At 47.5% G+C, this 11,587-nt stretch overlaps 1 protein-coding gene across 1 annotated transcript; it reads left to right on the forward strand.

Moving 5' to 3' along the window:
* Positions 1-381: 381 nt before the first annotated feature.
* Positions 382-5,989, forward strand: LOC307241772 (LIM/homeobox protein Lhx9-like; the record flags this gene model as incomplete). The annotated part of the gene is made up of 7 exons (XM_080015996.1): positions 382-498; positions 1,648-1,826; positions 2,750-2,858; positions 3,524-3,659; positions 4,664-4,905; positions 5,648-5,700; positions 5,809-5,989. The coding sequence occupies 7 exons, from the start codon at positions 382-384 to the stop codon at positions 5,987-5,989; spliced, it is 1,017 nt and encodes a 338-aa protein (XP_079872122.1).
* Positions 5,990-11,587: the final 5,598 nt, after the last annotated feature.

Genomic DNA, 11,587 nt, shown 5'->3' on the forward strand with positions numbered 1-11,587 from the left:
CCGTCCACCATCGTGGACCTTAAACTTCAGCGCCTTCTTTGTTTGATGTAATTAAATGATTTTATTTGTGTCTGAACAAATGTTTTAGTGTTTTGTAGGACATTTTCTCACTGTGAAGTCACAGAGAACACATTTCATATCAATTGAGTGTAACATTCTTTATACGTTTCAGGACAGAGAACTTTGATATGCAAGTCTTAAAACCTTCTTAAGTCTTTGGTGAAATCCTTAAAAATTGTCCCTGGAGCAGTATAGATACAAGATAAACAGATAAACACCGGTCGTCTTCGTCTTGATTTTTAGCTCTCTGATGGCTGTTGATTTTCAAGTGTCTGGTAATTATCCCCCATCCTCCTCAGGTGTGAGAAGTCAAGGGCAATCATGACGTCGTCGCAGGAGAGCGTCCTGGAGGACATTCTGTACGGCGGGCACCATGGCGACGGCCCGGGTCGGGCAGAGTCGGCCACCGGCGCGGGCGAGTTGGAGGACGTGGGCGAGGTGTGTGTGTGTGTGTGGGTCAACACGTTGTTGTGCTAGTTTTACTTTCTGTACATTGTTTTTCCGGCACCGGATGGTGCCGCAAACATTTTTCTAATTCCCGAAAATATAGAATGGAAATTGTGATCTTGTGAATTGTGACGTGGAAACTTGTGTTGCAAGATACAAATTGCCAGGCTACATTAATCCATGGAACTGATCAGTTCCAGCCGAACAGAAGCTCTGTGTTCATCAGAACAAGTTTCACGACCGTTTGTAATGATGAAAGGTTCTACTCTTTTTTGAGATTTGGTTCTTGACGAGTCGCTCAGTAAAAAGACTCGTTCCATTTGTCCGACTCCTCTTGGTTTGTTTGGTTCAGTCGGTGCGATGTGCGCTGAGCGAGGGAGGACTTCCTGGACGATGAACGAGAGGAGGAAGTGTCGGTTTGGCTCCGTCTTGTCCAAATCATTTACTTTGGTGGAATCAAAGGGTCCATTCAGTGTGAATTATACCAAATGCATCGGCCTGTTTTCCATTGGACTTAATTGTCAGTAATCATTTCAAGTTTGTGAGTCAAAGGCTCACTCGCCCACTCTTTTGAGGAGTGAGGCCTCCTGAGGCATTAAAAAGATCTGTTCGCTACGAACAAATCGTTTGTGAGTCCTGCATCACTAAGAGAAGGCCATAATAATAAGCGCAGTTCCACATGTTTCAGAGGTTTTTAGTGGTTGAAGTGGTGTCGCCGTGGCGTTGTTTAATTTCAAGTGTGCCATGGCAGGAAACGGTTGGGAAACACTGCAGTATTCAGTAAACCCAGTCCAAAGTGCCTCACTGCGTCGTAAAATTAAAGCTGAGCCTCTAAGGTGTTCCTTTACGTCCTGTGTGGGCCACACAGGACGAGAAAAGATGAGAAAAGGACTGACTAAAGACAGTTCGGAATGAGTTTTATGAGCACGTTACACCAAACGATGGAGATGGCGCGCGCCAACTGAGGTAAAAACGCCTATGATTATATGCTGACATTGGAAATTTTTCTGCGAAAGTGAAATCACTTTAAGAGTCGTTTGGTGTCAGGCCAGCATTAAACAACTGACCAAGTCTTACCATCCATATCCCTACTGCCCCCATTGCCCTGTACCCCAGACTCCACCCCTTCCAACCCTGCAGGAACCAATCACGTGCGCCGGCTGCGGTGAGCAGGTGTGCGAGCGCTACTTCCTGTTGGCAGCCGGCCGGGTGTGGCACGACGCGTGTCTGCGCTGCAGCCAGTGCCACTGCCAGTTGCAGGAGCATCCATCGCTGTTCTGGAGGGATGGGAACATATACTGCCAGCAGGACTACTGCAGGTGCCCTGCTTTAGAGGCACAGCCAGTGTTCCACAATACCTCTACCCTACCTCTACTCTACCCTACCTCTACTCTCCCCTTCCACTACTCCACCCTACCTCTACTCTACCTCTACTCTACCCTACCTCTACTCTCCCCTTCCACTACTCCACCCTACCTCTACCCTACCTCTACTCTACCCTACCTCTACTCTGCCCTACCTCTACCCTATTCATCCTCTACTCTACTCTACCCTACCTCTACTCTACCCTACCTCTACTCTCCCCTTCCACTACCCCACCCTACCTCTACTCTACCTCTACTCTACTCTACCTCTACTCTACCTTACCACTACTCCACCCTACCTCTACCCTACCTCTACTCTTCCCTACCTCTACTCGCCCTACCTCTACCCTACTCTACTCTACTCTACCGCTACTCTACTCTAGCCTACCTCTACTCTACCCTACCTATACTCTACTCTGCTCTACCTCTACTCTACCCCACCTCAACTCTACTCTACCCGACCTCTACTCGGCCCTACCTCTACTCTACCTCTACTGTACCTCTACTCTGCCCTACCTCTACTCTACCCTACCTCGACTCTGCCCTACCTTCACCTACTCTACAACCCCCTACAGCTTTTCCCCCCTACCTCTACCTCTACTCTACATTATCTCGACTCTACCACTCTCTACTTTACCTCTCCTCCCCTCTACTCTACCTCTGTTCTGCTCCCCTGTACTCTACCTCTTCTGTACCTCTTCTCTCCCTCTACCCCACCTCTACTCTAGCATACTCCACCCCACCTCTACTCTAGCATACTCTACCGCACCTCTACTCTAGCATACTCTACCCCACCTCTACCCTACCCTGCCTCTACCTCTACTCTACTCTACTCTACACCTGAGTGAGCAGAGTTCTTCTCTTCCTGGTCTTCCTAGGTTGTTTGGGATTGGTCGATGTGCTCGGTGCTCACAGCCTATCCCATCGTCTGCCATGGTGATGAGGTCCGGTGAATTGACCTTTCACCCTGAGTGCTTCTCATGCCAGGTGAGACTTTTTCATTTTGTTGTGCTTGTCTAGTATAACTTATTTAAGCAATATTGTGTTTTTCTGCTGTCGACTGGATTACTTGATGTATGTTGCGTCTATGTGGCTTAACGATTGTGGGAAGAGTAGCGCTGTGAAATTTGGCACCGCTGCCCAGAGTTTGTCTCTATTCTCTACAGTATGACTCTCTATTGTGTCTGTATTGTATTTTGTTCTGTAATAACCATGATAATAATACAAATTATAACAATTTTAATAATAATAATAAGAAGAAGGACAATAATAATAATAATAATAATAACAATAATAATAAAAATTATAACAATTATAATAATGATAATAATATAATAATAATAATAATAATAATAATAATAATAATAATAATTATTATTATTATTATTATTATTATAATAATGATAATAACAATAATAATAACAACTACATTTTGAATACATGGGAAGTATACACTTCTCACGATGAAACAGAATCTTTTGAGCAGAAAGAAACCTTCAGAATCAGTAAATCGAAAAGGTGTTTAAACTGTGTCATGTTAAGTTGACGGTGTGTACGTGGCAAAGCCATTTCAGTTCTGGTGCTTCACGTTTCCCTCACCGTGCTGCATTTCTTTATGAGTAAAGTTATTGTCTCTCTTGTAACTGCTGCAGGAGTGTGACGTCACTCTGTTGCCTGGAAACCTGTACTGCATGCGGGGACACAACCTCTACTGCCAATCACACTACCACAGCAACGGCCACGCTCATCCATCCCATGATACCGACCTGAAACCAACTATGAAAGACAGTGAGTGAAAGTCGTTTATCGTCATTAACGAACTTGTTGGACTTTGACAATGACGAGACGCCAACGAGTGGAAGTGAAAACATTTCCCAAACAACAACTCGAGCGAGTTGAGTTTTTAACTCCACCGCCACTTACGTTCACTTGGACTCAGTTGTCAAAAAAATCATTGTTCATAAGCGTCGTGTGATATGTAGCTGTTTCACCAGAAGCGACAATGTCTGGGCTTCTCATCTTTCCAAGCAGCGTGACATTTGCAATGTTTTACTCAAAGAAGATATTGATGAAGGATGGGACCGGTTCTAGAATTAGCTGCTAAATTGGGAGTCGTCCATATCATGGTTCTACCCGTTGACTTATTATGGAATGGCTCATCGCGTTTTAATGCTTTTTCTCTTTTTGTCTCGTGGCGTTGATGATTTATTTGTTTTTTAAACCGTCCATTTTTGCCTTAAAACCAAACCTTGTCACTGTTGCAACCTGCAACCTGAAGTCACGGTGACGTGAGCGGACGTTTGGTCTGGTGCGGGTCAATAAGGACGTAACCCGTGGACGTTGAGGAATGGAACGTACGTTATGTTAGCCGTGATTTCTTTCCTCTGATCCAATTTCCGACAGGTTAGGGCTCCATGAAATCTGAAAAGCGTCGACGTCTTTCTGCGATTGTTTACAATTTGACAGCTTTTAGTTTTCCCACGCGGTCCTAGCACATGAACGCATCATTCACTACCGCAGGCGGGTGGAGTCGATGCGACGCGGTCCTAGTACATGACCACATCATTCATTACCAGAGTCGGGTGGAGTCAAGGTGACGTGGTCCTAGTACATGAAGGCATCATTCATTACCACATTCGGGTGGAGCACAAACACCGTATTGCAGCGTTGAGAAAACAATGAAGTCATAATGTCAAAGTTTAGGTGTTTGACATTTTCCTGCCAGGTTTATGACCCAAAGACTGAAAGCAACGATTTCTGCTTCGGCTTTTTTCCTCACTTCCTGTTCGCAGGGGAGGGGGAGGAGCCTGTGAGCAGCCCAGAGCCGCGAATGGACGACGGGGCGGCGGCGGCGGGGGGGGCGGAGGTTGAGGTGGAGGTGGAGGCCCGTCGGCAGACCAAACGGATCCGGACGTGCTTCCGCAGCGAGCAGCTCCGTGCGCTCGAGTCCTACTTCGCCCAAAAGCACAACCCGGACGGGAAGGACTGGACCTGCCTGGCCCACAAGACCGGGCTGCCCAAGAGGGTCCTGCAGGTGGGTGCCCCCCCCCCAAAAAAAATCATCATATAAAATAAAATCAAGTGAGAGTCAAGTGAAAGTACATTAAAAAAGTAAATTGATATATAAACACAAATAGCCAAAAAAATACCAAATAGAAATAGTCAAATGTTTAGAGAATGTACAAAGTTTACAATATACAAATGTGATGGTAACATGTAAGGTGTGTCACATTTCATAAATTCCTATATTCACATGGAATATTGATTTCAAATAATTTTCTTCCTCGCGTGTCTAGTTTAATCATAACCAATCAAATACCAATCTTTCAAGTGACTCTGTGACTCGGTGACTCTGTGACTTTGTGACTCGGTCGGTGCAGACCACACAGGGTTGAAGTGAGTCTGAATCTGGCCATACCCATTGGGTGGCGCGGGGCGGAGTGCGGTCGGGCGGGGTTGTGGATGGAATTCCCACAGGGATCACTACATTTTGTCAGTTATTTATTTTGGTGGAACGCGACGTGTTAATGAGTCACGTTCGACTTGTACCAAACGTCTTTTCTTCCACGTGAATCGAATCCTCAAGAATTATTTCGATTATTATCGTCTCTGTCTCTCCAGTCGTTTCAAAGAGTCGTTTACCAGTCGTTCCAGACCATTATTTTACCTTTCTTGTAACTCTCTCACTGTCCTTTTTTTCTCACCTGGGATGCACACACACACACACACACACACACACACACACACACACACACACACACACACACACACACTAGGTGTGGTTCCAGAACGCCCGGGCCAAGCTGAGGCGTTCTCTCTGCAGTGATGAGCCTCCAACCGTCTCACCCTCCTCGGCCTCCAGAGCCCAAATTGTCGCCGCGGCCGACTCCCCCTCCCTCCCGCCCTCCCCCGGCCGCTGCCCCCTCCTCCCCCCCAGCACCATCGACCAGCTGCAGCTGTCGCTGCTCACCCGCTCGCCGGGCGACGGCTTCTTCCTGGAGTACGGCCCCCAGGGCGCGTCGGGGCGTCCCCCCTCCCCCCCGGCGCTGGCCTACGGGGGGGAGTCGGGGGGAGACGGGGAGGGAGACGTCGTCGCCCTGGGTCACTACTACTGTTGAGCAGGGGGGGCGTTGCCCGGATGCCCGTGGCAGCCGTGTGTTTGTTGTGCGGCTTGTGAAGGGATGTGAAGCTGGACGTGTGACCTGCACCGTGGAGGCGTCTTCAAAGCAAAACCCTGGTTTGGAATCACGCCCCCGGCGGCCATAACCCTAACCCTAACCCTTACCCTAACCCTAACCCTAACCCTAAACCTAACCCTAACCCCTCCCCCTACCCTAACCCTAAACCTAACCCTAACCCCTCCCCCTACCCTAACCCTAATCCTAACCCCTCCCCCTACCCTAACCCTAACCCTAGCCCCTCCCTCTAACCCTAATCCCTCCCCCTACCCTAACCCTGACCCTAACCCCTCCCCCTACCCTAACCCAAACCCTAATCCTAACCCCTCCCCCTACCCTAACCCTAGCCCCTCCCCTAACCCTAATCCCTCCCCCTAGCCCCTCCCCCTAACCCTAATCCCTCCCCCTACCCTAACCCTAACCCCTCCCCCTACCCTAACCCTAACCCTAACCCTAAACATAACCCTAACCCTAACCCCTCTCCCAGCCTAACCCTAACCCTAACCCCTCCCCCTACCCTAACCCTAACCCTGACCCTAACCCCTCTCCCTACCCTAACCCTAACCCTAACCCTAAACCTAATCCTAACCCTAACCCCTCTCCCTACCCTAACCCTAAATCCAATTCTACCCTCCCCTGTCGAGCTCCAGATATTCCAGTTTTCTGCTGCGATGGAACGCAGCATCGCGTGGACTCAACGGCTTTAAACGCACCGTGGTTCGAGCTCCACCCGGCGGTCGTCTGCTGGTCGGCTGTTCTGTAGTCGTGGTTTAGAAACGCCCCCCCGACGGGCCACGCCCTTTAACCGCCGGCGCAGGGTCGCACCCTCTTCACATCGCATTCGCCGTCGCATCCGACGGCCGGACCCTTGCCCTCGCGGCCGTGTCTGTTTTTTCTTCGGCGTCCGGCGACGTGTCAGGGACAACGGAGGAGCTTGTTGAAGTTGTTGCTCCGGCGTCGCTTGGAACTGTTTTCCCGGCGCCTTCAAACTTTTCTCACGTTCTCGACGTTTTAACAAAGTAAAAACAGGAGGTTGTAAAACCCGACGTTGGGTCTGATTCCCCTCCAGGGGTTTCGGGTCGACCGCGGAGTGGAACTGGCCCCGGGCAACGTGGAAACCGCACCGGGAGCTCCCCCACCCTCAGGGTCGGGTTGTGGCTGAGCTGCGGATAAACCCTCGAGCTGTGGCGGAGAACCTCCACCTTTGGCCCTTTCGCCGCACGCGGGCGAAACGTCGCCTCCGCCTCCGAAAATTGCCCACAGAAAACCACGGTGGCGGTGGTTTTTGCGCTTCTGCCGCGACCTTCAAGACGCGAGCGCACGTCCCCACCCCCACTCCCGCCCTCCTTCGGTCTCTGCCCCCCCACCCCCCCAAAAAAAATAAAAAATCACAATGAATACACCGCCCTAATCAGTCGCCACTAATTGGGGATGAAGTGGAGCCGTCTCCACGCCGGAAGAACGCCAACGAGGCCTAACGAGCCGCCCGTGTCACGCCTCTCATGCTGAGTGACCAATTTGCCGACGGACGGAGGACAGACGGACAGGGGGACGGGCGGAGGATGGACGGACGGACGGGTGGAGGACGGGCAGGGCGGGGTTACCCTGCGGCGGGGTATTTAAGGGCTTGGCGACCGGCGGGGGGAAGCTGAAGAGCTCTGGCCCTCCGTCAAAGGTAAGAGGACACACGACTCAAAACGTGAGGCGAGCGACGGGACCCAGGCGGTGTTATGTTTCAGTCAACCTGTCTGTATTTTTTATTTTGTACCCACAGCTTATACGAGGAAGGAGCCACCTCGCCCCAGTTATAAAGCGCTCTAACTTATACAATCTAACTCACTAGTCTTGTTCTTTGTTTGGCTATTTTTGTACATTTTTTTTATCTTAAATTGTCAATTTTCTTTATATATTTTTCTGTTTTGTATATTTGCCTATTTTTGTGTATTTGACTATTTTTGTACATATGGCTGTTTTTTTCATCTTAAATTGTCTATTTTCTTTATATATTTGTCTGCTTTTATATTTGGCTATTTTTGTGTATTTTGCCATCTTTGTTAATTTCGCAAATTTTGTTTATTTGGCTATTTTTGTACATTTGGTAATTTTTTTTTGAATCTTAAATTGTCTATTTCTGTTATCTATGTGGCTATTTTGTAAATTTGACTACTGTCTACTTTATTTTTTTGGACGTTTTTTTTTGTTTGTTTTTTTTCCAGTTTTTAATTCTGATTGTCTTTACGGCAATTCACCAACCTTTACCGCCACAAATTCCTGGTGCAATGAAAATACTCAGATTCTAATCCTGAACCAGTTGACGAGAGTGTGAGTGGAAAAAGAAGCCAAGCGGTGATGGTGAGGATGCATGTTTTATTGAGGCTCCTGGAGATGTTGGAGCCGGTGGGCAGCACGTCAGCGTGAGAAAAACAGAATTGAAATTCATACTGAATGTTTCTGACTGCTGTAGTGACGTCAGAAGAGTCTGTTCAAGCACCTTGATCCAAGCCTGGAGTTGAGTTAAATGCTGTTTTTTGGGGAAAAGATATTTTAATATGAGTTAGGCTGGACAATATTGACAAAATCAAATACCACAGTATCAAATATTTTTTGACCGAATTTGGCGACATTTTGGGGATGACGACTGTTGCTTCCATATGATATTTACGCACAATATATATATAGATTTTTTTTTATATGTGGATATTCTCACTGTCGATTAGAACATCTAGAACAGTGTACAATGTTCAGGAAACACAATTACTTTACTGTAACGCTCTTAAAGGAGCCTAACCTCAATCCCAGACCACAGCTACACATTTTTATGGACATATGTACTATAGACCGTACACATTTAAATATATGGCCAAGCCTTTTTACGGAAATGGATTTGTTGAGCATGTTTCCTCTGGCTGCAGACCTGCAGACGTGATCTTTGGATTATTTCGGTTATAAAGACAACAGGTTGGCGTCTGTGAGCCGGGGTGGTCTTGTTAAACATCTTTATTTCCCTTACACAAAAAAAACAAACCAATTTAACTTCCTGCTCCTGTACCTGTTGACAGGGGCTCCAAGCCCATTCTAGCTGGGGGGTGTCAGATTATTGGTGACTGGATTTTTATACATTTTTATTTTATTTTATTACTATAATTTTTTTTACAATATGCAGTTATGATCATCTTTTATTATGAGTAAAGTGTATTCTCCTTGTAATGTCATACCTCAAAAAGTCCCACACCTCCTTCCCCAGTGGTATTGGTTTCTTCCAGTAAAAGTTTGCAACAGCAGGTCCGCACCAGAGTTGCCAAATCTGCTTAGAATACGCGTCTTTTGGCTTTAAAAGTAGCTCAAAACGACGTTATACGTGTTGAAATGAATATGAATCCATACAAAGGGAATGTCGTGACCTGCCTATGACACGTGTGAATCCCCCCTGATGCTTGATTTAGTTGTTCGGGAAATTCCGGGGAACATCGTGTGCACCCACACATGAGCCCAGGCACTGGCTATGGCACCAAACAACATGACCTTATATGGTAACATGGAAAGTACAGAGCAGTTAGAACACGAAAAAGCAAATGGGGGGTGGGTGTGACGACCCATCATTACCCAAAAATGTCGGGTTAGTTGCAGGTTTAAAGCTTGCTTCACACCAAATTCGTAGCCACATCCAACGGTCGGATTCTCCCCTAGTGGGCGTCAGATGAACTGCGTCTGGGTTTTGCATCCCATAGTATGTCAGGGAGAAGGAAGGAGCTCCCTTTATATCGCGTTTACAATGTGCGAAAAAAAAAAAGACAATTGATTCTTATTTAAAAAGAGACTAATTGATTTATGGTGACATCCGATGATCATTGTTATGATTATTAGGGGACGGTAGCTCAGGAGGTAGAGCTGGTGGTCTAGTGATCCAAAGGTTGCTGGTTGGATCCCAGGCTCCTCCTGGTTGCATGCTGTAGTGTCCTTGAGCAAGACACTTAACCCCTAATTGCTCCTGATGGCTGCGTCCGTCGGTGTTTGAATAATTGTAAGTCGCTTTGGATAAAAGCGTCTGATCAATGACTAAATGTAAATGTATTATGATCATTTTTTTATTATTATTAAATCAGTGTTTGATCTCAGTGATTTAAATCAGTGATTTTAAATCAACTTTTAAGCCCAAAAAAACAATAAATAAACTTGTCTCTAACTACCGACAAGGAGATGCTTCACGGCTGAGGAGGCGGGGCACATCCCGTAGGAGGCGGGGCTTATCAAGAGGACGCGGGCCTTATCCCAGATGAGGCGGGGCTTATCCCAGCGGGTTTATTGAAAAGCTTTATGAAACGCATCCCAGGAGTAAAGAAGGGAACAGAGGCTTCTCCTCGTTGTGCTAATGAAGTACTCAGAATTTTACAAACAAAATGTACAGTTGTGAGAAGTGGAAGTACCACAGTGACATTTCCACTTGAGTCAAAGTAAAAAGTAATTGTCATGTCCAGTGTCCTAATATAACAGAATACTACACTACTGATTCAAAATTATATGGACAAAGATGAGAATAGATCCATTCCCTGATGTTGATATATGTAGAAGAAAAAATTCATAGAAAAATCTGCATATAATGTGTGTGTATATATATATATATATATATATATATATATATATATATATATATATATACACACTTCATATATATACACTGTGTATATATATATCCAGATTTTACTTTATAATCCAAATGAATTGTGTTTGAAATATCATAGTCAAAATGATGGATATTTGGTTGTAATGTATTTGAGTTTAGTTTCCGAAACTGATTGGAAAGCAAGTACAGATACTTGACAAAGGTACTTCAGTACATTAACGCAGTACTTGTACTCACCAGATGAGGACCCGGTTGCTGTACCCCTGCTCACCCCAGCCGCTGCTCACCCTCCTGTGCCTCACCCTCCTCACCCCCAACCCCTGCACCGTCACCTCATATCCCCAGCTACCCAACGCCGCGCCCCCCCCGCTGGACCGCCCCGGCTCCTGGGACCGGGTCCGGGTCCTGCTGCGGCTCCGGGCGGCCCCGGTGGACGCCAACTGGGGTGAGGAGGACCCCCCGGCGGGACCCCTGGCGGCGGGCCGTCGCCACCCGGAGAGGAGGGATCAGGACGCGGACGGAGGGAAGGGGAAGGAGGCCCTGACCTCCATTGCCGGGGGGCTCCACGCTTTCAGCCGCGAAAAGGGGGGATTCGGGTTCCGCTTCGGGCGGAAGAGGCAGCCCACGGGTGGATGGGGGGAGGGGGATCTGGGGGAGGAGGAGTGGAAATGATGGGGGAGGAGAGGGGGAGGGGCTGATGGGGAAAAGGGTGTGTGTGTGTGTGTATGGGTGTGTATGTGTGTGTATGTGTGTGCATGTGTGTGCGATAGTGCTGGTGGGTCCGGATTGAACTACGTGCACGCTTCCTGCAAACACTGTGGACCCGAAGCAGTTCGAGGCCAAAAGCTTGTCCTGTCTGTCGCCGCTGGGGGTAAAAGAACGCTTCAAGTTTTCCAGAACCAGATCCTGAACCAGGA

The sequence above is a fragment of the Zeus faber genome (genome assembly GCF_960531495.2).
Source record: "Zeus faber genome assembly, chromosome: 1".
In the NCBI taxonomy this organism is placed as follows: domain Eukaryota; kingdom Metazoa; phylum Chordata; class Actinopteri; order Zeiformes; family Zeidae; genus Zeus; species Zeus faber.